The sequence below is a fragment of the Xenopus tropicalis genome, chromosome 2 (assembly GCF_000004195.4).
Source record: "Xenopus tropicalis strain Nigerian chromosome 2, UCB_Xtro_10.0, whole genome shotgun sequence".
Taxonomy (NCBI): domain Eukaryota; kingdom Metazoa; phylum Chordata; class Amphibia; order Anura; family Pipidae; genus Xenopus; species Xenopus tropicalis.
In genome coordinates this window covers 143345637-143372633 of record NC_030678.2, presented here as the reverse complement: position 1 = coordinate 143372633, position 26997 = coordinate 143345637, and the positions used below count along the sequence as shown (strand labels likewise).

General features: G+C 39.7%; 1 protein-coding gene across 3 annotated transcripts in view; it reads left to right on the top strand.

Moving 5' to 3' along the window:
* Positions 1-26997, top strand: part of dip2b (disco interacting protein 2 homolog B) — a 112222-nt gene that overhangs the window by 36039 nt on the left and 49186 nt on the right. For 2 of the 3 annotated variants that reach the window (XM_002933708.5, XM_004911909.4), the window contains exon 2: positions 15003-15074. The exons of the other annotated variant lie outside the window; for it this stretch is intronic. In XM_002933708.5, the coding sequence (XP_002933754.2) occupies positions 15003-15074 (72 nt within the window). The remainder of the gene's footprint in view (positions 1-15002; positions 15075-26997) is intronic. 3 annotated transcript variants of the gene reach the window in all.

Here is a 26997-nt window from a genome sequence, read left to right as displayed (position 1 = left end):
AAAATACAATAGTCTTATCAGTTCTGTGGCAAAGTCTACACGCCGAATACATCATCTGTTTATCTTACATATAGTTAGTGCTGACAAACTATGCAGTGCTTAAAGGGATCCGCCCTCTTAAAGATTAACTTTAATTATGGTGTAGACTGAGCTTTTTTTGCAATAAATCTTCATTTTTTATAGTTTTTTAAACTATTTACATTTTGTGTACCTCTCTGGCTTATAATTTATGTTGCTATCCAGATGGAAGGCTTAGTTACTGTAGCAGCCAGAAAACAATTGTGAATTCAGGTTGGTGGAGGCACAGAAGAGCTTCTGATCGGGGAGACAAGCAATACCAAATAACAATAACATTGTGGCCTCACAGTCCCTCAGTTTTTTTGGTTGCTAGGGTCAGTGACCCTGTTAATCATAAAGCTGTAGGATGGAAAAAAACAGAATTGGAGGGCTACTCATTAAAAAAAAAAAAAAAATGAAGACCAATTGAAAAGTTGCTCAAAGGTAATTAATTAATGCTAAAAGGTAAATAATTTATTATTTATGTCACTGTTTATTATTCTATTTATATTTTTTGCACATCATTCCCTTTAGCTGCCTTTTATTTCTGAAGAGAGGACATTCCCAGTCACCCTGCCAGTTACAATCACTGGGGTGAGGGCAGAACCATGACACAGCAATTGGCAGCATGCTGTATAATCATTAGCCCCTTTCACAGCGTTGGCAACTGCCGAGTGGACATTGCAAGCCTGGTGAGAGAAACTTGAAACTAGAAATGTAGATGCCAGATTTTATGTAAGTTCCGGGAGAAGAAAAAAAAATTGCGCCGTTTTTTACACAGTGAAGCCTGACAAATTTTGTCACCGTTTTTTACATAGCATAATAAATTTGCCCCATAATGCAGGTCACTGCTTTGTGGCAGTTTAACGAAAATGAGGCCTGTGTTCTAGTTAACACTTTAGGTACTGGTGACCCATGCATATTAGTAACCCAGTAAAGCTGGCCATACACAGGCAGATTTGAGCTATTGAGCTCCGTCAGCAGCTTATCTGTCCATGTATGGGCCCTCCCCAACTTCCTCCCGACAGAAATCTTATGCAATCCTCTTGCAACATTATGGCCTAGTTGTTGGCACAATCATATCAGTCAATTATGGCCCAGCACATAGGTGGCCATATCAGGGCAATGAGCCACTTGTTTGGTGGTCCCACCAAATGAGCAGGTCTTCAGTTGTATGGCCACCTTAACCCTGGTTTGTTTACTTGTTCTGATTTATACCATGTTTGTTATAAACTAACTTGCTGGCAACATGAAAACCTGGTGATGATCAGTACCCAGTCTTTTAACTATTTACTAGGGAAGTTGGTGAAAATTTATATTTTACAATATAAATTAGACATTTATTACAGGTTTTATTTATTTATTTTACCCCCAATATGGATTCATGCAGCTTAAACATATATATATATATATTTTTTTTAATTTCATTTTTTTAATGTTGGAAGGAGCCTTCCCATAAGATCCCACACTGTTACTTTTACTAGCGTATAAACTGTAAACAGCGATACCGATGTGTGTAACGCATACAAGCCCATAGGGGGTCAAAATGCAGTGATCTGTTTGTTTGGCCACGGGATGAAATGATCAGATCACAGCGGAGAAAGCAGAGAATGGCCACCCTCCAAGCCAAACCCTGTGGTTCTTGGCCAAAATATGTTCATTTTTGTTTGAGTGAGCGACTTTCCCCTTGGCCAAGTAAGCACTTACTGTAGCCCTGGACTGCTTTTAGGGACCTCATTGGATTTGGAGATTTTACCCCATTTTTACAGGGGGTGTTGGGAGTTCTGTAACAGTTAGTGCTTTTTCCTGCAGCAGTATGTTTTAGTAGGATTCAGCTGGGTGTATGCTCATGTAGCTAATGAAGTCATATTGTTACACACCTTAAAATAATGTTTAGTATATTAGAAAACCTGACAGGCCAGTTTTTCTGTATCAAAAACTTTTCTGTTGCTTAACCTTTATCAGATATACCTGTATTGCCCAAGTCCTGGCATTGGTACTTTCCCTAACTAATTCTGTATATTGAAATTGTTATAGTAGCCTTAATATAATGTGACCTTTCAAAACAATTTTGAGTCTCAAGTGCAAGGGAATAAAACTACCACAGTGAATCACAGTATTCTGACTGTTAGTTTAAGTAGAGATAATGAGCACTGTATTATAAACCCCAGTCTGTTATTGGGGGGATATCTGTGCAGTGATCATCGGATTATCTTCTCCTCCTACAATTGCTCCTGTTAGGAGAAAACTGCACTGGCCGGGGTATATGCAAGCGAGCGTTCCTCTTCCTCCTGTCTTTTCTTCTGAATCCCAGGGCCGATGCATGCGCAGTTGAGTGATAATGCCGGCTTTTTTTGTTAGTGTGGCACTAGCCTAAATCTGTAGGCAAGAGGTATGTTCAGTTCAAGTCCACATGAAGCTGCACCAAGTAGCTGGCTACAGGTAGCAACTTGTGTCATAGCCCTACGTGTAGGATTTGTTATTCAGTAAAATTATAAGAATGGACAATTAATAATATATTTAAAATAAATGTAAATTTAAAAAACTGCACAAGGGTAAAGGGTTTTGTGATAGAATGTACAAGTATGGCATCCCTTATGGAAACCTGTTAACATGAAGGCTTCATTTTACAGGACAGTCAGTTTTAAGGCTAAAGGTGGCCATACACGCACCGATAATATCGTACGAAACCTCGTTTCGTACGATATTCGGTGCGTGTATGGTATGTCGGCGAGTCGACCGATATCGCAGGAAGCTGCTGATATCGGCCGACTCGCCGATCGGACCAGTTGGAAAATTTTGATCGGGCGCCATAGAAGGCACCTGATCAAAATCTCCCTTCAGAGCTGAATCGGCAGAAGGAGGTAGAAATCCTATTGTTTCTACCTCCTTACCTGCCGATTCAGCCCTGAATGGTGTGTGGCACATCTGACGATGTTTCGTGCGACCGATGGTCGCACGAAACATCGTCAGATCGCCACGTGTATGGCCACCTTATGTAAGTAATCCTAATTTTTTTTAAATGATTTCCTTTTTCTCTGTAATAATAAAACAGGACCTTGTACTTGATGATAACTAAGCTTCCCGTACTTGTATTTCATGCTATAGAGTGTATGTGCGCTTTTATGTGCAACTTTTTAGACACTGTCTGAGATATGATCTTCTGAAAGATTCCCACTGTTGTTATGTATTGTAGTGCTACAAACTTACACATACAGCTATGTACCAGTGCCGGAGATGAGCCTCTGTTGGATTCTCATGTGTTTCCTGACCTGTGTCTTCTGCGCTGCCCACTGCCAGCTACACAAAATGTGTAGTTGAACATTTGTATTTCTTTGTCCCGTAATGACGTGATAGCACAAAAAGTTATCTGCTAGAAGTTTGTTTATGGAGTTGACTCATGTTGTCTGCTTAGGTTCCTTGTTTGCTTCTGCTGACTCACAGATAACTGCACAACATTAGTCTGCTACAGCGATGATGTACTTAGTCAGTGGCATAAGGGAAAATAGGCTTTGTTGTGTTCTGTGTAATTTATTTTGTCTGCTGGCTTCCCCTAGCAGTCATCATTAATAATGCACATCACATCATTTACTTTTAGAATTTTTTTCTGATGTTAATTTTTCATCATTGCTTAGAGGAGAAGTAAAGATAAAAACTAAGTAAGCTTTATCAGAAAGGTCTATGTAAATACAGCCATAAGCACTCACAGAATAGAGTCCTCTATCAAAAGAAACACACGTCTTCTTTTGTGTAAACATGTTCTTCAGTATCAGACTTCCTCTTTCAGAAAAATGCTTCATTCTCTGCTGGAGTCTGTGCAGCTCTCTCCTCTTTCCCTTCTCCTGCTCCCCCCTCCCATAAGAATTCATAAGAACTTAATCCCCCTCCCATCAAAATGTGTGATCTGAGCTACCAGTCTGTCTGTCTGTGTTAATAAGTGATTCATTTTGCTTTGCTGACCCCCCCCCATAGGACTGTGCTGTGAGTTAACTCAGTTTTATACAGCTCAATATATATAGTATAAGTTTGATTGATGGTTTTATGCACTAACATACTGCAGTGATTTACTTATGTTCAAAAGCAAAATACCAATTATAAAATAAGAATTTGTTGAAGTGCTCAGATTTGCAATAAGATGTACATTTTATAAAGTTTTGGAGAGATTTTAGCATCACATTTTTATAGAGACCAAATAGTGGTCTATACAGGTCAGTAATACATTATTATTCAGCACAAGCAAGATATCTGGTCACAAAACCCACAAGAGTTTAGATTATACCTCGGTCCGGGCCCATGTTGCTTTTCAAAATAAGTACAGGTGTGGGATCTTTTATCCAGAATACTCGGGACCTGGGGTTTTCTGCATAAGGGATCTTTCTGTAATTTGGATCACCATACTTTAAGGGGCTTATTTACTAATCCACGAATCCGAATCCAAATGGGAAAAATTCGGATTGGAAAACAAACATTTTGCGACTTTTTCGTGTTTTTGGCGACTTTTTCGTAGCCGTTACGACTTGCGCAAATTGTCACAACTTTTTCATAGCCATTACAAATTTCGTGAATTGTCGCAACTTTTTCATAGACATTATGATTTTCGTGAATTGTCGCGCCTTTTTTATAGCCATTATGACTTTAGTGAATTGTTGCGACTTTTTCATAGCCATTATGACTTTCGCGAATTGTCGCAACTTTTTTGTATTGAGGGCTCGAAAAAGTCTGAAAATACCGATCATTACGAAAAAAACGCATTTGGACACTTTTCGGACATTTGTGAATTAGTAAATGTGCCCCTAGGTCTACCGAAAAAAGCATCTAAATATTAATTAAACCCAATAGGTTTGTTTGGCCACCAATATGGATTAAGTAAATCTTAGTTGTGGTCAAGTACAAGCTACTTGTGTATTATTAATGTAAAAAAGGAAATTATTTTTAAAAATGTTAATGTTTTGACAACCTTTATATTATTATTATTGGGAGCTTTCTAAATAATGGTTTTCCGGATAACAGATCCCATACCTGTGTATAGTCTATCAGGAAAAAGGCTCAGGATGTCACTCTGTAGTCGCCAATAACCTGCAGAGTTCCGTGTCAGACTTGGTCACACCTTGCCATTGCCCTGAGTTTGTCACTCAAATTAAATAATTGCGTCAGAATACTATAGCAGGTATTTCCTACACTGGCTGACTATGCTGCTATCCATTCAGTCCTCAGGCCTTATGGGGGATTTTGTGTGATTTGGCTAACTTTTAACATGGCCAGGTGTCAGTCTGAAATGTGTGCCACTGGTCCTTTCAAATTTATTTTATTTGGTGTGGGTTTTTTATTGGGTATTTTTTTAGTCTTTTAAAAGCTTTTAAATGGAGAAGTTGTTCAAATAATAGGAAGAATTGACTTTGTCTCACCAAAGGCATGAGTAGTATAACTCTATCTCATCTGCCAGATGGGGCCAAGTTCCTCTTCTGTTCTGTTGAACATATGCTTTATTATCTCTGTTAAAAAAACAAATCACAATCAGGAATGATACCTAACTCTGTATGATTACTGGGCTGTTACTTCCCTTGAAAATAAAACTGAACAACTGTCCTGTAGAAACAGAATTACCTTGATTGTGCTTGTGAATATTCCTGTGCCTACACACATTCAAATGCCTTATAATTTTAAAGGGGACCTGTCACCTTAAGAAATAATTCTAAATTCTTTTTTATCATGTTAGTTGAGCGCAATAAATTTTACTTACACTACATAAATTATATAAAAATTGCAAGTACACAATCACAGCAAACAGGCAGCTGCCATTTTGTAAACACTGTTAAGACAAGCTTTGCATCATCCCAAAATCTTTATTTGTGCTCCACAATGTGGCACCTGATGGCCATGCTCAAGTACAGAATACATAAATGCAATGACATTTAGGAAATGCTGAATGCAAAGTGAAAGTAATTGCCTGCCCTGAGGCTAAACAAGCTATATATATAATTCAGAGCTTACATTTTTCAATAAATGTATAAATGGTATGGATGTTTTAATAAAAAAAAAAGAATTTGGGTTTCATGTTTAATTAGCTCTTTTTTTATACAGCTTGTTAATTGTTTATGGGGGGTCACGTATTAATTAATGCTTAATTCTATGGATGTTTGTCTGCGACAGATCTTTACATGTCCAGTGATGCTGCAGTGTTTGCTGGGTAAAAAAATGAAGTGATACACTGCCAGGTTCTATGGATGGAAAAAAGAAAGATGAATTTGGTCCCGATCCTAAAAGCATTTGCCACCATTACTCCATAGGCTAATGAATGGGTTTACCCAGCCATAAATTCAGGACTTGCACATATTCATGTCTAGTTATAATTAGTGGCAGCATGATAAGGGCTTCTGAAATTTGGCAAGAGCCTGATAAATACTTTAAAAGTCTTAACATGCACATTAAAGTTTATTTTACACTCTGAAGCCATTTTCCGAGAAGAATGCTAGAAATACTCAAGGTCACCTCTTCATTTAATATTTAGCTTTTTATTGCTATAAAGGAAATTCGTTATTTTCCATCTCCACTTTAGAAGATTTCCCTCTAAGGCCAGCCTGGTGTGCGCTTACTGTACTGCATTACTGAACTAAAAGTTCATTTTTAGTATGTTATAGAATATCCTATTACTAGCAACTTTGCCGTTGGTCTTTATTATTATTATATTTTATATATTTTATATTTAATATTTTATTTATTTGCTTTTCTTTTCTGCCTCTTTCCAGCTTTCAAATCACTGGGCAGACAAAAAAATATTTGTCTGTGAGACTATAATTGTATTATTATTGTTACTTTTTGTTACTTATCTTCCTGTTCAATCCTTCTCTTTTTCATATTCCAGTCTATCCTTTGAATCACTGCCTGGTTGCAAGGCTTAATAAAACCCTACCAACCTGGTTACTGCTGAAATACCAAACTAGAGAGCTAAGGAACAAAATGCAAAATAACTGAAAAAACTAATACCCATTACAAATTGTGTTGGAATATCATTGTTTACATCATACTACAAGTTAATTTAAATAAATGGTATTTGGTGACAGGTAATTTTTCAACTATTTGTATCTGAAACCTATCTGTGTGTGGCCTCCAAAAGATCTTGTCTGGGCTCAGAATCTGGTTGTCCGATGACTACACTGGCAAATATTTGGGGCTATTAGAAGACCAGGCTGTATACTTCAGTTGACCATATTTTTCCAGTTTATGCCCAGCAGTATATACAGGTATCCACCTTATATCTGCCCATTGGATTTAAAGCAGTAGTATGTTGGTACCTGTAATTCTTCCCATGCGAGATTTATATCTTTATTTGATGAAATAAAAAGCTTTTGTTTGTAAAGGTAAGAGATGGCGAGACATGTTTGATAGGAAGTGCCTCTCTAGAAATGTGAAACTGTAAAGTAGACTGTATAAACTAACAGCATATCCCTCATCGCTGACATTCTGGGAACCTGGCAAACCTTATGGGTTTATATAAACAGTCTCTTTAAGGAGAGCTTTACCCATGTATAAGGTGAGTTATGCAAGACATTAGTTTGCTAGAAGTTATTCATGTCTTCCAGACACAGATCAAATTCCCACATAATTGTTACTCGCCTTGATTATTCTTGTAAATTTGTTTAGGCTTCTATGTCTCGGGTTAACTGAGGAAAGATAAATGTGCCTTCCGCATTATCCTATTTGCATTGCACTAGAACAGCATAAATAGTAGCATTGCTTCTGATGCCAGCTCATAGAATTCCCACTAAAGTAGAAATAGCATATTGAGAGTAAATGTTGGCTACTTGGCCACTGGTAATTTATACTGGGGTTTAGTTCAAGGTGCTTTCAGGTGCATTTGTTCTGAAGTGTCAGACTGGGGTGCCATGGGGTCACCATAAAACCATAGACTATCCTCTATAGATTTATCCCCTCTCTTCCAGTTTTTATTGTTCTAGTAGTCTATTCTCTTTACATACTCTCATCTGTCCCACCCTCCATTTCTTCTCTTTGTTTTTGTAAAGAAATGGGGGATGGCAAAATGAAAACATGCCATAGTAATAGAAAGCCAGATAATTGGGAGAGCAGGAAGCCCCCCCCCCCAGGGGTATTCCTTGTAGGCCATCCCAGCACTGCTATGAATATTGTTAAAGTGGGGAGTGAGCTGTAGTCACAGAAACTTGGTGCAACTTTACAGAATACTTATTTCAGTACTAGGATATTTTTCATGCACTGTGTGTTTGATATTTAAACTTGGATTTATAATAATAATTAAGTTGGGGCCTACAAATACCTTTCGTTTCTTGACCTAGTTAATTGTTGATCTAAAGGTATGTTTTGGATTTGTTGTCACAGGGTGTGGAGCATTCGTTTCCAGGATTTGTTGATACTTAGTAGAATTATTTACCTCTATATAACGGGTGTTCCCAATTTTTTTTCACCTGTTAGCTAAACTCAAATGTAAAAAAGTGTTTAGGAGCCACACAAGCATCCAAAAAGCTTCTGGGGTTACCAGATAAGTGATGTGATTGGCTATTGTGTAGTGCCATGCAGGCTGCCAACCAGCAGGAGTCTCTGTTTGTAGTAGATGTGTATCTTTATGCCTCTGACACTTGCCTCCAAAACTCAAACCTGAGTTGAAGCCACTGGTAACAACACCTAAGGGGGTGGGGCCAGTGGTAGCAACTCCTAAGGGGGGTGGAGCCACATGTAGCCATCCCTAAGGGGGTGGAGCCACTTGTTTGAGATCACTGATTAACAATGTACAATGTGTCACTGACTTCCATGTAAACCTAGATTCACCCATGCCCTTGATAGTTGTCATGTTGGTTTTTTTTTCTTCTTCAAATACGTCTCTAAAAAGCACTTTTAGAATTTGATTGTAGCTTCATCAACCAACAACATTTTCAAGCAACAGAGGCCTGACCCATATCTGCACTCACAGATCCATTAACTTTTGATTGAAGTAAATGGGGGGGACGAATCTGAACATTTTGTCTGCTGCTTAGGTGACAGTTCCTTGGGTGACCGAACACTCTGAAGTCTCCCATGTGCCATTGCCTGTGTTGGTTTGAACTCGCTTGCTAAGTTTTGAAGAGAAAATGAATGTTCATGGGTAGTTACACCTAGTGGCAGCATGAGAAGGGTCTCTGAAATTTGGCAAGTGCCTGATAAGTACTTTTAAAGCCTTAACATACTCATTAAAGGTTATTTTGTATGTTAAAGCCATTTTGATACATGAGTGCTAGGAAATAATGGAAATAATCAAGGGGCTTTCATTTTTTAGTTTTTGTTTTGAAGAAAAAAAACAATCAAAGACACAAATAAAAGCCTACTATTGTGCCAATAGTTATGACTGCTGTATTAAATATGCTGATGTGTTTTTCCCCTTCACCTTTATACATGAACACCCATGAGTCCCGTGTTTCATACAATACGTGTGCCTATAGTACTGTGCGTGTCTGCATGGACTAAGAAGCAGGGTAAGGGCTCTCTATGCTGGAGACACCTGCTTACCCCTCAGTACTGTGTATGCCACCAACCATGGCACAAAGGAGCCGGCAGGATTGCTTTCTTTCATTTTCATTGACTGTTCTGTTTAAAAACGTTCAGCTATTTTTTTTCTGCAGGGAATTCATTAAATCAGGCGATAGGATGCGGGAAGAGGTGCAGATTGAATATATTCATGGGAGCATATTGAACAAAGCATTCTTAATTGACCAGATGGCTGCACTCAACTGTGCCAGTGACCCCCGCTGATATTTCCTGCAGTTCTAGAATAAAAACCGCAACTATTGCTCTCATGGAAATCAGATCATTTCATATTATCACTAAGGAGCAATCATGTTGTGTGGCCAAGTGATTAGCACAGATACTTTACATGTATGTGGCCACTTGTATTTCCAGCAGAATTACAAAGTACAGATCAAGCCAGGGGCTAAATAGCAGAATATATCATCTAATATAGATTACACTGAGGAACTCACATTTACATTTCCTGGAGCTACATTATAAAATAAAACAATTACACAATATGAGCAGCTGGGGGTAGCAATGAATATCCATCTGGCTCGAGATTCTTTCTGGATTGAAAAATTAATGGTTTGAGAATAAATCTTGTACAGGTATGGAACCTGTTATCTAGAATGCTTGGGACCTGGAATGTTCTGGATATTTCTGGATATTTAAGTCTCCATACCTTAAGGCTTCCTAAAAATCACATAAACATTAATTAATCACAATATGATTAATTATATCTTATGTAAGATCAAGTACAAGGTACTGCTTTATTATTACAGAGAAAAGGGAATTTTTCTTTAAAGAATTGAATTATTTGACTAATATTGATATATATATATATATATAGATATTTTTTTGAAACATTATTACGCTTGAAAATATATTTTGTTCAGTTTGGATCAATATTGAAAATTATGAAGACTGGAATTATGTTTTGGTATGTCTTAGGCAAACTGTCATTGTCATGTGGCACTGCCTTGGTAGGCTTCCAAGGGGCAACTAAGGAGCACAGATTATTTCAGTCATGCCACTATTGAGTCCTGTGAGATTGTTTTGAAACTAAGGGTTGAACTCATTGGGTATATGATAGTTGCCATGTTACATGATACAGGTATATGTTTGAATGTTCTATACCTCCTTTTTGGTTTGGGTTTTGTTAAAATCTGATGCTTTGTTCTCCCATACAAAGGAGACTGCTAGCCTTTCAGGGTTTTAAAAGAGTCAGATAACATTACTATTGGGGAATTATATAGTAGCTGCCATCTTTTAATTCAGGCCAAAGCAGGACACACAGGTTGTTGGGCCAGGTGTGTTGTGGGAATACTAGAGTTGCTTTAATGACTGGGATTAAGCTGCTAACGGAGAGAACTATAGGTGTTGCTGGGCAATTGCATGCAATCGGGTGGCAAGGTAATTTTATAGTTTTGCTGCTCTTTTATTGGGTCCTGTCAACACTGACCATTGGAAATGTGATAGAGACCTTATAAGCTTCACTGCACTCGCATATAAAAACTATAAATACAGATACCTATACCAACAATTAACTGATGTTGAGATCACTGTAGCCTTGGATATAATGCTTGTTCAAAAAAATAATCAACTACTTTTAAAGGCATTAATAGAATTTGCCATAATAACATTATTTCACAACTTCACTATCTCTGGTTCTTTGATCTTTTCTATGGAAAAAAGACTCCCCGCTTTCTGTCAATAATGTTGTCTAATGTACTCAAAAAGAGTAATCATGTCTCCTCAAAAGCGCCAGCAACCCCAACCTTGACAGACTCTCTCCAGCTACATACTCAAGGTGAGGCCTCACCAGTTCCTTTCTCTGCATTCTGGTGCCCCCCCCCCCCCCAGGGTAATGCAAGGAAAGACTCTGGATTATGGCAGTGGTTCTGTTAGGGTTGCCATTTCCAGGCTGCTGGAACTCTGGGCAGGTTGGCGAAGGTTGACATTATGTCACAGGGCAGAACTTCAGTGGGTTGGTCTGACATGGCGATCGTCGCGTCAGTCAAGGAGAGTCCTGTCTGGATTTCGTGATTTGGAAAACCAAGTGGGCAGTTTGGACCCGTACAGCTATCCTGAAAGCTGGGTTGTCTGGGTCAAAAAATGGACAGGTGACAACACTAGGTTCTCTTACAATCACATTATTATTTTTTTTCATTACAAGTCAATGAAAGCTGTGAGTAATGCTACCGTAGCTTGACTAGCGGAAGCTGGCCAGCCCTACAATCAGGGCCACGTCACATATCATTTATGAAATCTGGCTTTTAAAACAGTGACAGCTTGCTTTTATTAATTTCCGTTTCATCATTTTGAATAGAATGTCTGAAATTGAAATAGAAAGTGTAGTGTCTTTCAGTGATCACTTTGTATTACGTGTCATTGGTGTCTTGCTGCAGTGATCTCCCTGATAGTGACATGTCCTCATTGTTACCTTTCCTCTGTGTTGACAGATTGTTCCTTGGGTTTCTGAACACTCTTATTGTCATTTTATTTTCCTGCCACTACATTCTGTAGCAAGTGATTTAGCCAGGATATCCGTATTTATGTTCAGATATGAGTGATTGTGCTTCCTGACAGAGCAGGAAACTGCAAATAAGACAGACATGTTTCTCTTTTATTGGTTGGCTGCAATTACCCCTTAATTATTAAGGTTATATTTTTTGCCCTGCTCATGTGCATCATAACTGGATCCTACGGTTCAGAGAATTCTAGCACCTTTTCATCCTGCTGCATATTAAGTGGATTAGTCTTACAGCAGATGCTTTGCTTAATATTCTCTGTCCTGCCCACGAAAAAAGGGTACATTTCCCAGAATTAATCTTTATGAATAATGATGTACTTTTTATCCTTATGCTTAGTTAAGGAGAGTGCGGAAAGGTGTATTTAGGGTGGCAAAAACAGTGGAGAAAGGGTTGGCTAACTGTTGTGTACCTGGATACTTGAGTGGCGAATACAACTAAGGGCATAAAGTAGTGCAGACACTTGTTTTGTGGGTGCACCAGAGTTATGTTGTTAAGGCCATACACATATTTCATTCACTTCTTTTCTAAAATCGGATTAAAAAACACTAAATTCATTACACCTATAATGTTTCCTCAGTGGAAAGCTTAACGTATATGGAAGGAACTGGTTGTTTGACCTGATTGTGGTTATTTTGACTATAAACATAGAAGGACTAATTGAAGGATAAATACACAAATATGGCATTTGCCTTGACATTGAGGCATGCCACTCTGCTAATGATAATATACAGTGTTTTACTTTGCATCTTGGAAATAATTATTAAAGGATAAGCAAAGCTTAGCAAAGAAGTAAGGTAGAAATGTTGTACAATATGTTTTGTGCTTCTGTACCAGCCCAAGGCAACCCCAGGCCTTTAGCAGGGAAGATCTGTGCCCCCAAAGATGCCCCAGTAGCCCCCCATCTTCTTTTCTACTTATTCCCTGCACAGCTCTGTGCTGCTGTCACTTACTGAGCTTAGGAACCAATGCACAATATTCTGTATATATAAATAATCAATTTAAGATTTGCATTATACATCAGCATGTAATATTCAGCCCTGTAGAATTAACTTATGTGCTATTGATTACTAAACTTAGGGATAATTTGGGATGACCCCAAGCTTAGCTTCTCAGCAGCTGCTCAGAGCCCACCGAGCATGTGCAGTGCCACTGACACTACTAACAGACTCCAAGATACTGAGCTTCTGTGACAACTTGAGGACCTGAATCATTACTGTTATAGAGATGCTGAACCTCAGGGTTGGTTTAGTAAGTTCAGGATATAGCAGAAGCAGAAGAGGCACATGCCTAGGGTGCAACAGTGGGGGGGCGCTAGGCACTTACCTCTTTAGCCTACCCGTAGTCCATGCACTTGTCCCCCTTACTGTTGCATGTCCTGACCCCCCTCTGCATACCCTTATTACTACCCTCACCCAGTCTTCCATGCCCGCGGCACCCAGCTGGCTAGGCCCCATGGCAGACCAAGGCACTAAACACTTGTGAAGAGGTTGTGTATTTAATGATATACATGTTCTGCCTTCCTTGTAACACTAGAGCTGATGGCACATATAGTGGTTTTTTTTTACTGCCTGAAAAGCATCTAAATTTGTCTTCTTCGCCTCCAGTGTCCTGAAAGCACTACTACTGCTGCTTTTTAACTTGAAAACTTGTTTTCAGATTATTAGTCATATACTGGTAAATGTAATCATATAATTTGAGCCGAGGGTTCTTGTTTACTAATTACTGGAATGTTTTCCATTTGGAAACTTCGTGAATACCTGCATTGTTGGTGGCAATAAAACTGATTGGGCTTTTCAGCTTTGGTTTTTATCTCCTCTCAAGGGACTTGTTCTTATTTGTCTTTTAGTAGATGCACACATACTTAAGGTGGCCTTGTCTGTCCCTGTCCTGTAGGTATCCAAAAGAAAGGATACTGTACGAGGGTGCATTTGTGGTATGGCCATATATGAGCCAGCAGCTTGAACTATCTGAACAAGAAGAGGTGAAGAAGAACTGAGGCTTTGTTCTAGGTTTAGAATTATTATTCATTTCAGCAATACCATATCATAAGATTCTAGTAAACATACATTGTTCAAAGTATACGGTTTCTGAGGCAATTCTTGGCAAAGTGCAGTGGCTTATCAAGAGTTCTCAACCATCTTCCATTACTCATATCATGTAACACTTAATAGTATTATGGCTGGAGATGTGTCTAAGGAAGTGAAAGTAAAGATGACTAAATATTAAAAGAACCATTCTAATCTTATCATATTCCGCCCATGTATGCGGCTTTCCCATTGCGAAGAACACAGGAAACAGGAAATACTGTGATGTGTATAGTATGTGCAGGGTATAATCTGCTCGAATTGTGTTGGTTCATTTAGGATAGAATTGCTGTAAGTAACTTAGGGCTATGTCTAATAAGTGAATTCAGTAACCATTGCATTCAGTTGCATTTACAAACAACAAGTTTTCACTGTTTAAATGTAGAGATGGATGGTTGTGTGCCATAAAACCTGAAGTGCAAATATATTATGAAAAAAAACAATCTGGGGTTTTCCAACTTTTAGTTAAGTTTTCCTATATTATGGAGTGTCCTATTCTTAGCAGTTTTTCAATTGGTCTTATATATAATCATATAAATAATCATTTGCCTTACTCTTTTCCTACTTTCTGGCTTTTTAATGGAGCAGCCAAAAAACTTGCTTTGTGGGCCTAAAATGTTATTGTTATATATATTTCTGTATATAATACAATTTAACTTAAAGGTGATACTTTATAGTCAGATATGCTTTATTTTAAATATGAAATGACTGTTTAAGAAATGCTGTTATATAAGTGGCTGAATTCTGGGCATGTGATTAAATATTTGGTTGGTGTTCTGGTACAGCATTCTTATACCTCTCTTTTGTTACTTAGGTGATATCACCCAGAAGGGTTATGAGAAAAAAAGAGCAAAACTATTGGGTCCGTACATCCCGCAAACACAAGGTAAACTCTTGTTCTTATATTGTAGATATGTGTATATTGTAGATATGTGTAGAACAGATTGAGGTTTATTGTTATTGTCATAAGGTTAAGAAAGTTACAAACATTAATCATTGTATACTGTGGCATATTAAAAAGCTCTCAGAGTAGAGAGAAATGTGCATTAGGCTGCTCAGCCTTTTATAGGTGCACAAGTTGTGAGTACATCTCTCAAGTCACCATTTTTCAATTTATGATTTAACCCAGTATTCCTTGGAAATGTACAGTTGGGTCTGGAAGGTGCGGTTGAATAATTTGGGGTGTTAATATGTAATAAAAGGTACATAGTTTGCACAGGTGCAGTAACCTTTAGCAACCAATAGGATGTTTGCTATTAAGCAGGTGACCAGTAAATGCCACCTGATGATTGGTTGCTATTGGTGATTAGACTGTTGCACCTTTTATTACATAAGCCCCTCAGTCTGTGTAAAATGGTTGTACAGGAATGGGACCTGTTACCCAGAATGCTTGGGACCTGGGGTTTTCAGCTAATATAACTATATTATGGCCATCTCCCATATACAAAGCTGTAAAAGGCTGTCAGGAGGGCAAATAAGACAAATATTTAAGTAAAAAATGTATTTTTTTAAATTTGTATCTTATTAACTTTTAAATAATGCTTGTTTGTGAAAATGGCATTCTGTTTCTGGCCTTTTGATTGGGTTGTTAGGTTGTTCTCTTACAAGTATGGTCATGCTTTGCAGGTTCATATCAGTGCAGGGATATATTGTGATTCACGTAATAAGATCACTCGTTGCCTTGTTAGGGTGATTGCCAGTCATTGCCTCACAAGTAATTATGCATATAAAGCCTGAAAAGCACTTCAAACATCTGCAGACATAAAAGCACAATTGCTCATAAACAGATCACAGAGAGGTAGAATACTCTTTCTAGCACAGAGAAAATGAGTTTGTTCTCATAAATAACCCAGAAGTTCACTATTCAGCCTTAAGGCTAATGTCCCACAGAGAGATCAGTTGCCCATGATAAATCTCTGCTAACGCAGGCGACAAATCTCCCCAAAGTGCCTTTCTACCGGCCACAAAGGGAATTGCAAGAGGAAACTTTGCGCGACTTTGGAATCGATGCGTTGGCCTTTTTACCAGAGGTTCTCTTTGTTGCCGGTGGAAAATTATTTCATGTCCATGTCCATGTTCATGTCACCTACGGGTGAAGACATACGGAGCTATTAGTAGCACCTACTTGCTACAACTACAAAAATAGACAATGCTGATCATTTACTGATAATTGTCTCTACATGTGTTTTAGCTGAGGCAATTCTCTGTATTGTCTATGGCAGGGTATTTTCTGGCGTTTAGTAGCCATGACAAGTAGCTGCTACTAAGTAGCTCTGTGTGTCTTCACCCTAAGAAAAATGGCAGAGTGTCACTGGAGAGTGTCATAACCACTATTATATTTGCATGTCTGAAGATTTAATATTTTTTATATTTGTTATTTTCGTAGGGCAGACTTCTGCTTCTGCTAGTACAGGGCTGTTCAGCTGAAGGCCCGCAAGCAGAATATGGCCCTCCAAAGGATTTTTATGCCCACTTGTCTGCTCAAAGGCTTCATAGACTTCACTTTACGGCATTATCATTTTAATTTAATCCGGCCCTTCAACATGCTATAAGAAAAGTAATTGGCCCACTACATAGTATTGGTTGGACAGCACTGTTAGTACCTGGACACATTTATAGTGAGAGATAGTATAGACATGTGTTGGTTGAAGGCTTTCACTGTAAAAGAAGAAAGGGGGAAAAGAGAAGCACATGTCTGGTGCAGTATAGAGATTATGTGGCATTAGGTAGTTTTATTAAGCTAGTGACAAACATTTCTTATTAGAAAAAGAAGAGTGAACTTGAAAGCTAGGAAGAAAGTAATTTGTTTCTTTTCATTCCTATGGGATTTTTAGAAGCATGTTTCAATGCGTGAGATTGCCATTTGATAAATACGTTTCTAAAAATCCCATAGGAATGAATAGAGAATGGGTGAATGTGTCTGTGGTGAGCTCTAATTTCACACTTTGATAGATCTTTCCCTTAGAGTTTGGGTTAGCTAGGGAAACAGGTGGGGGAACTTGGAAGGGAATCCCACAGATGGGTTGCAGATCTAGCGACATTTCAAAGGACATAAAGAGCTAATAAGAGAGAGAGAGTAAAGGTGGCCATACACGGGCCGATTGTAGCTGCTGATATCGGTCCCTTGGAGGGGATATCAGCCCGTGTAGGGGCACCAACGACGGGCCTGCCCGACTGACATCTGGCCTGAAATTGGACAGGTTAAAAAATTTTGTCGGATCAGGAGCCGCATTGGCTCGTTGATGCGGTCCCTGATCCGACTTCTGTACCTGTCGTTTTAATTTGAATTAGCTTGGATTCGCCCAATATCGCCAAGCGAGCGGATCTGAAGGTGTATGACCACCTTGATAAGTAGATGATATTTGGTATGGTGTTACGTTATTAATAACAAATGTGACCCACAGTGCAGGTTGGTGTGTTTTAAGGTGGCCAACGACGTGCATAGGCGCCATCGGATCAGGGACCACATGAACAAACCATTGTAGTCCCTGATCCGACGGAAAAATTAAATCTGCCTGATCGAGATCCGGATCTCAGTTGGGTAGGCCCGTCATTTGTGCCTATACACGGGCAGTTTAGTAATAATATCTAAACTGTATGCTCAGTCATAGTGGGGTTAACAGAGGGTGAGCAGACACTGACTGCCTAATTGTTGCTGGAGTCTCTGTTCATAGAGCTGAATGAGACAGTTTCCCCCTGTGCAATATAAATATCCTTTTAACTGACTGTAAGGCTGTAAATTTACACTCTTGCTTTAATGGGGCGCTCTTAGCATAAAATTGTATCACACTCATCCAGATGTTTGATCTCTTGGGGTTCCAGAACCTTAAAGGGGTAGTTTACATTTATATTTACTTTTAGTATGATGTAGCGTTATATTCAGAGACAATATGTAATTGGCCCTAATTGTTTTATTATGTTTGTGTGTTTTTTTTTTTAATGTTTAGCTTTTTGTTTGGCAGCTCTCTAGCTATCTGGCTGCTCGGGTCCAGATTTCCTTAGTAACAGGGATGTACTAAATCCACTATTTTGGGATTTGGCTGAAAGATTTGAAGATTTGAAAGATTTGGCTGAATTGCATATGCAAATTAACACAAGGAAAGGCTAAAGAGAAAACATTTCCGTACAAATCCTGCTGAAAAAGGCAGAATCTTGGCTGAATATTGAACCAAATCTTTGATTTGGTGCATCCCTGCAACCAAATAGTGGTGTGACTGAGAGAATAGAATATAAATATAAAGATAAGTAATAAAATGTAACCATAAGTATAACATTGCAGCCTCACTGAGCGATAGTTTGTGACTTCTGGGCTCAGTGGCCCCCATTTGAAAGGCAGAAAGAAGCAGGAGAAGAAAGCAGATACTCTAGAAACTAGGAAAATTAAGACCAATCAAAATAAATACATTATAGAACTGCTAATTCTATAATGTAATAACAATTAACTTAAAGGTGAACAACCCCTTTAAGCTGCAGAGGTTAAATCCGTTCCTTTAATATATTTATTAGTTAAACAGTCTATAGCTGGAATTCTGCCTCAGCACAGTTCTCCCACTTTCTCTCCATATAAAGCTTCAGTTCACAGTGTGTGGAATTATTAAGGCACAAATGTATTACAATTATTTTTTCTTCTTTCATTCTATTTATATAACATGCATGTGTTATTTGAATATACTCATTTATTTATCTTTGTTGCTCCCTTGGAAATACATGGATGCCCTTGCCTTGGACTCTTTTGTACCCTTCTTGCTAGTGCTGGAGAGTTTTATCTCTCTCTGTATATTTATCCATATACAGTAGAGAATGTGGGTTAAAGGGTTAATTATCCACAAGAAAATAATAGCAGTTTTATCTAGCCTTAGGAGCTTCAGAGGAAAATATGTTTGTAAAGTGTCATTTTGAAAAACTAACATCAACCTATTTTTTTTACTTTTGGATTTTTGTGTAATGGTGACCATTTAACGCTGTACAAATGAATGGATAGGAAGGCAGACAAGTAGCGACATAGGGGGGCATTGTGTCCGGCTGCTCTCCTGGATGACCTTTACAATGGTAGTCTGACTAGTTGCACTCGCTGGCTTTAACTCTTGCAGAAAGAATAAAAAAGCAGAATAGTTGTTTGAATAGATAATGAGCCCGAAGAGAAACAGCCTAAAGACAAAACTGTGACCAGGGAAAAAGAAATGTTATTTTGAAGCAGACAGGCTGACTGTATTCTGCACAAAATGCACTCAGTTTCCTCTGTTGCAGGAAAACCCCATTGTGTTAAAGTTCTGCCAACTCCCTGCCTGCATAGCACAAAGCGCGTAGTGCAGTCTCGCCATGTACATAGCTTCGCTGAACTCATGGGAATCTCTGGCCAGAGTCCAGCAATCTCTGCAAGTGGGATCCACATCAGTATTTGTTTCTCATAGCTCGAAATCCCCAGCACACACACAAGTTCCCATGTATTTATAAGGGGTTTCTATTGGCCAGAGAGCTACTGAAATAAATCATTTATGTTTTTATTCAGACCACTTACTTATTTAACCAAAGGCAGGCAGTGTATGATAATTTTATGATAATGTTCATTTTGTCGAAAAACATTATGTGATAGCCAATTTAGGCCATTTTCAAGTTACAAAGGGATTCTTATCTTGCCATCTATTTATAGCTCAAGATTTGTAATTGTATGGCAGCTCCACACCTATCCACACATATAAAGATAAGCAAGACTCACGTCATATCTCTTGTTACTATGGCAGCTCTTTATTTTAAACCGGCCATACATTATTAGATCCATTTATTTGGCAAGGTCAGCAAACAAATGGATCTTTCCCCAGTATGCTCACCTAAGATGGTTGATATCGGGCTGATCAGATCATTTGGCCCTAGAGCCAAACAGTCAGCTCACAATGGCAGGGATAATGACTGCTAGTATGAGGACAGGCAGGAACATCAAACCTGTCTGATCAACATCTGGCAAATCTTTGGCCAGATATCACTTGGGTAGGCCTCTTAAGGTGGCCACACACGTAGCAATTTTGATCTTTCGTGCGACCATACCACCCTCCACTGACGTTCAGGGCTGAATCATCAGATATGGAGCTAGAAACAATAGGCGCCCAATCAAAATCTTTTAACCGGGCTGATCGACGAGTTGACCGATATCCGCAGCCTTTTGCGATATTGGTCGCCTCATCGAGCTGCCACACACCCACCAAATATCATACGAAACGAGGTTTCATGCATTATTTTTGGTGCGTGTATGGCCAGCTTTAGAGGGACTCATACATAAGCAGATAAGATGCCAAATCAGTGTAAAGGGCTGAACTGGTAGCTTAAATCTGCCCATGTTTGCACGCCTTTAGTTGTCTTTTCCATCACAGACATACATCTAAAGAGGACCATATGCTAATCCGCTCATTTCCCCAATATGCCAACCCGGATATGGCCAATAGACGATCAAATCGCATTGACAGAATGTAGCCCAGCTGATTGGTCCTCACCGTGATGATGATTTTTAAATCTTTTACCTGAGGTATGGCTTGTGTATGGCCATCTTTAGATATAAATCCTGCAATACATTTTTGTATCATTTTCTCACAATTTTTTGTTTTTTTTTTAAAAAAAAAAAAAGGAAAATAAGGTCTCTGTACTTCAAAAATTAAGTTAAAAAGAATAAATGTTTATTGGGATAGTATAAAAACAGGCAGCAGCATCGGACACCTAACTTGTTTTGGGCACATCCGCCCTTAATCATAGGCATACCCCCAATTTAGGCTAGACATTTCAAACAGTGGACTCCTTAAGTCCAGTAAAGTTATTTAGAGTTGTCCATTGGGCACTCTTGTCATTTATATTAATATTCTATTTGAAGTGGTTACTAAGATGTTACCAGAAAGTTTTTGCGAGGCAGACTTTAGTTTAACAGCTCTTTTTCAAGGCCTAGAGCGTCAGCGACTCTAATAGAGTTAAGTAATAACAGAAAATGAGTGTAAATCGCAAAGGTTTAGAGAAGAGCCCTGAGTAAGTTTACATCAATTCATTTTTTGTGTTTATATCCCTTTAAGCTCTTAGTTGGGCAGCTAGAAAGCATTGCTTGTATCTGTTATAGCCTTAGGTTAGTGTGTCTGTAATTACATTTCATTGTATTTCTTAAGCCTCTCTTTATAAGCAGTTGATCTGGCTCTGTTTTTTTCCTGTAAGTGAGGGTTAATTACAGCAGAAGGCTACACACCTCCAGGGACTGACTAATAGACTTGAGCTTCTTCCTTGGATTTGCTGCTGTCACATCTGCTTTTTGGTGGGGAACTTTATTCTATTTCCTGTGAGTTTAGTAGGCAACCTTCCCTAACTAAAATTAGAGCTGTAATTGCACATCAACATTGTGATAATCGCTTGATAGCTCCAAATCTCCCTAAATCCCTTTCTGTAAATACTTCAACTAATACGTTCTTATTCCCTGGTGAGTTCTCTTGCTTGGCTTACATTTCCAAAGCTAGGCAGATTGTAAAATATATTATAATGTCTGCTATTTCACAGTATGGTTTACAAATTCATATGATGCTCTAGTCTTTATTATAGTAGAAGTGGTGCCTATAGTAATAGTGGGAATAGTCTCTGGGAAGGGTCTGTGGCTGTGGGATAGCAGGTATAGTAGGGAGAGATGGTGCCTATAGTAGCAGTGGGATAATAGCCTCTGGGAAGGGACTGTGGCTGTGGGATAGCAGGTATAGTAGGGAGAGATGGTGCCTATAGTAGCAGTGGGATAATAGCCTCTGGGAAGGGACTGTGGCTGTGGGATAGCAAGTATAGTAGGGAGAGATGGTGCCTATAGTAGCAGTGGGGATAATAGCTCTGGGAAGGGACTGTGGCTGTGGGATAGCAGGTATAGTAGGGAGAGATGGTGCCTATAGTAGCAGTGGGGATAATAGCTCTGGGAAGGGACTGTGGCTGTGGGATAGCAGGTATAGTAGGGAGAGATGGTGCCTATAGTAGCAGTGGGGATAATAGCCTCTGGGAAGGGACTGGGGCTGTGGGATAGCAGGTATAGTAGGGAGAGATGGTGCCTATAGTAGCAGTGGGATAATAGCCTCTGGGAAGGGACTGTGGCTGTGGGATAGCAGGTATAGTAGGGAGAGATGGTGCCTAGAGTAGCAGTGGGATAATAGCCTCTAGGAATAGACTGTGGCTGTGGGATAGCAGGTATAGTAGGGAGAGATGGTGCCTATAGTAGCAGTGGGGATAATAGCTCTGGGAAGGGACTGTGGCTGTGGGATAGCAGGTATAGTAGGGAGAGATGGTGCCTATAGTAGCAGTGGGATAATAACCTCTGGGAAGGGACTGTGGCTGTGAGATAGCAGGTATAGTAGGGAGAGATGGTGCCTATAGTAGCAGTGGGGGGATAATAGCCTCTGGGAAGGGACTGTGGCTGTGGGATAGCAGGTATAGTAGGGAGAGATGGTGCCTATAGTAGCAGTGGGGGGATAATAGCCTCTGGGAGGGGACTGTGGCTGTGGAATAGCAGGTATAGTAGGGAGAGATGGTGCCTATAGTAGCAGTGGGGGGGATAATAGCCTCTGGGAAGTGACTGTGACTGTGGGATAGCAGGTATAGTAGGGAGAGATGGTGCCTATATTAACAGTGGGGGGATAATAGCCTCTGGGAAGGGACTGTGACTGTGGGATAGCAGGTATAGTAGGGAGAGATGGTGCCTATAGTAGCAGTGGGGATAATAGCCTCTGGGAAGGGACTGTGACTGTGGGATAGCAGGTATAGTAGGGAGAGATGGTGCCTATAGTAGCAGTAGGATAATAGCCTCTGGGAAAGGTCTGTGGCTGTGGGGTTTTATTTTAGTAAAGGTTTAAGTTAAACAACAAGACTTAATTTTTTTGTTGTTTTTTTTTCTATAATTAAAAATCTGTTTTGAGAGAAAAAAAGAGAGGAGATAGAAACAAAAGAAAGTTAATGAAGGAAGAAAAAATGAAGCGTATGGGAATCTATTTTGGCTGCAATATCTTGTAATGTTATAGAAGTAGTATATTAGATGTTTTATAATTGTGCTTAAAAATGGCCAGTTATCAAAGAGCCATTAGAGTCCATAGATGCCATCTTTTTGTAAATGTTTCCAGATTACTTGGGAAGCAGCCAACATAGTAATAATTTGAAAGACGGTCGCACTGATTTCCTGGTGATGTGGAGGTATGCTGTTCTCCTAGTGGTTGCTAAGTGCGCAGTTGTAGTTTCAGCCACAAGGTGGGTTATGACAAGATGCAATTCAGGTATAATATTGTCTGCATTTCAGCCTGGAAGAGAGATTTCTGGTTTGAGCAAATCTAGTTGATGTGCCATCTTGGTCATCAAATTGAATATGTTTATCCAACGGGGAGTGCAACAGAAGAGGAACCCTTGGGAAAACTATGGAGATGGCCATCTCCAAATTCCCCCATACCATGGGGAGTCAGATAATGCACATCAGTGGTACAGTTTTTCTTTACTCCAAGGCTAAATTATCTTTTTTACTCAGAATGGGCAATATCTCTAGTGGGCCGCTGATTCCAGCAATATAGTTTAGTAGTCTCCCTGCGAATAATAGACACGTCAGAGAACTTGTGCTTGGGAGTGAGGGTATGTTGGGGGTCAAAAGAGAGAATGCCTAATCTTGTGAGTGGAGTAAACCTAACCTTTTTGGGGTAAACTGATTTTGGGGGATGCAGAAGCTTTTTGAGCAATGGGAAACATGGTCTAATTGATACAACATTTCCATAACTTTGCTAGTATAAAGGCTGTTCCTGTTCAGTAGATAAAGGAGGCAGGAACAGGACTAGGACTTGGCTGAGCTTTCATATTTATATTTATACTTTAGAGAAGCTTTTTCACCTCTTAGTGCACCTCCCACAGGGAGTAAGGGAAGGGGGCAGTTGACTTTATAGCAGTTAACCCTGAGAATGGTGTTTCTATTTCTGAAGAAAACATCTGTAGAATAAGGGTTCCCTTGACACAGACCAGATTTTTTTAATTAAGAGGAAAAAAAAGAAAGAAAGAAATAAAAGGATGATTTGGGTCAGGTCCAAGGCTGTATAAATGTGGCTGTGGAGAAATGATTTATGCCCTGTAATAGAAGCAATGTCTTTTGGACTTGTTTGACTGTATGATAGGGTGTAACTGCTTGTTGCTGAGGCTCTTGCCTTGTGTACATTGATATAGACAGATAAATGGCTAGAAGGCCAGCTTGTACAGCCTTAGGGTAATGTCCCACGGGGAGAGTAGTTGCCCACTATAAATGTCTACTACCCCTGGTGACTAGTCTCCCCATATAGCCTTTCCACCAACAATAAAAGGAAAAGGCGGTGGAAAGGCCTATGCGTTGCTTTGGCTTTCAGATGTGGAAACTTGCCTGGAGGAGGAAACCTCGTGCGACTTCGAAATGCCGAATCGATGTGTAGATTAGATTAGATTTCATGTCTTACTTTGAGAAATTGCTCATCCCCATGGAATTTTATCAAATCGTTGCTACTATTGTTGATTTCCCTGGTTCACTTTAGCAGAAGCAGCACGAGGACCCACATCCAAGGCTTATTTTTGGGTACCCACAAGGTTAAGAATCCCTGTCCAATAAAATATGCTTAGCGTGTAATGTCTGGATGAAAGCCAGATCCCTCCATGGGATGGGAATTCCCTTGGCTTCTGCTAGTAGTCATGCAAGAATCTGCTGTGACTCAGTGGATGCCAACAAAAGATTTCAGGGTGCATATATTGCCAGTGTTTTGTATTCCATTAACAGCAGATGTTATCACTGCAGGCTTTGGATATGGTTGCCACCTTTTTCTGTGACTAATGCCAGCCTTCTGGTTGGGAGGCAGAATGTGACATTATTTGGGGGCAGGGCTATGACGTAAGGGGCAGAGAAATGGGCCGGCTGGGTGAGGGAAAGGAAAATGGGGGCCAGTAAATGGGGGTATAATGGCCAGACAGGGGCAGGGTTATAGGTAGGGCAGAGGTGGGCCCATAGTTATAGGATGGAAATGGAAAGGCCTATGTGTTGCTTTGGCTTTCAGATGTGGAAACTTGCCTGGAGGAGGAAACCTTTTGCAACTTTGGAAAGCCGAACCGATGCATAGGCCTGTCCTCCAGCAATTCCTTTTATTGCTGTTGGAAAGGCTTTTTGGGGAGATTAATGGCCCCTGTTAGCAGGGATTTATTCCTGGCAGCTAATCTCCCCGTGGGACATTAGCCTAAGTGTAAAGACAGACGGAGCTACTAGTAGCAGCTACTTGTCATGGCTACAGAAATAGATAATGCTAATCATTTACTAATAATTGTCTCTACATGTCTTTTATCAGAAACAATTCTCAGTATTGTCTATGGCAGGGTATTTTCTGGCATGTAGTAGCCATGACAAGTAGCTGCTACTAAGTAGCTCTGTGTGTTATTGCCCTTACAGTGCTCTGCAGGGAAACTAATGGAATCCTGCACCACTATCATGCACATAAAGTACAAAATGCTGAATCAGAGCTTACTATTGTAATTAGTAGTTTGTGTATTATGTTACAGTTATACAGACCTGAGATAAACAAGAAAAGTTACCCAGAGTGAAACGAAAGTAGCACCCTACGGGTCCCTGGAGCACAGGTTACACCTAGTTTCTCACCTTCCAGTACCTCGCGAAGGGTATAGCAGGCATCCCTGAAACTATGCAGCCAGTTTCCAAGGCTGATGTAATATCACAAATGATGTCTCTGGGGCTCCCTTGGTGGCCATTGTGGCTTTTCCTCTCCTACAGTAGAGTTTTTCCTTCAGTTACATGTGGGAGACATTCCTCTTAACATAACCAAATGGATTCTATTTGCAGGCAGTAACATTTGGGAGACATTGCTCTAAGCTCAAGCAGATGGGTTGTCTGTGCAGGCAGTCACATTTGTATAGCTTTCCAAATGCTGAGAGAGGGCCCATTGGTCTGTGGCTTTCATTTACCAACATTGGGCAAATTTGCCTGTGGGCAGTAACCCATAGCAACCAGTCAGTGATTGGCTACTGGTAGAACAATGAATGCAACAATTTGGTTGCTATGGGTTACTGTCCACGAGGGATATTCGCCCAGTGTTGATAAATGACCCTCATACATGTGTGCTTTTTGTATTTTTTGATAAAAGCAAAACTCTTTAATTTAACTACCTGTTCTACTGTGATATGAAGCATTTTAGTAGCCTTCTGTTTGCAGAGTGACCAACTCCATGCCTGGTGTAGCAGGCATAATTTTTTTTTTCTAAGGAGCTACACCTAAACAAGATAAATCTATTATGCACATTCTTTAATGTGAATTTCACCTGCTTATTGCTCCTGCCCTGATCACATCAATTCTGTGAGACACACAAATGCCCCATCAGCTTGGCTTGGAGCTAAACTGCACAGTAGCCATTCATCTGCCGAGCATCTCCTCTGTGTGCCTTGCACTGCTGCCATCACTTCTTGCTATTGACCACTGTCTTTCCTACCCCAGAACCTTCCACCTAGCATTGCTGGGGTTGCCACCTTTTCTGGAAGAACACACCGGCCTTGCTATATTTTTATATTTTTTCCCTTTTAATAACATTGGCATAAAGCATCATTTTTACCAGCCAGGCTGGTAAAATACTGACCAGGGGGCAACTCTAAGCATTGCCCGGGGCTGTACTGTGTGAATGCCAGCTTTCCCTTTCATAAGGGTGCTTGGTGATGTGTAGCAGGCTTTCTCCCTACTCTCATGTAGGAGGAAATAAACATTGGCTAAATATAGTAAAAACTAAGAGCTTTATAGAAAGGAAAGACAGAGACATAACACTTCTGTTGGA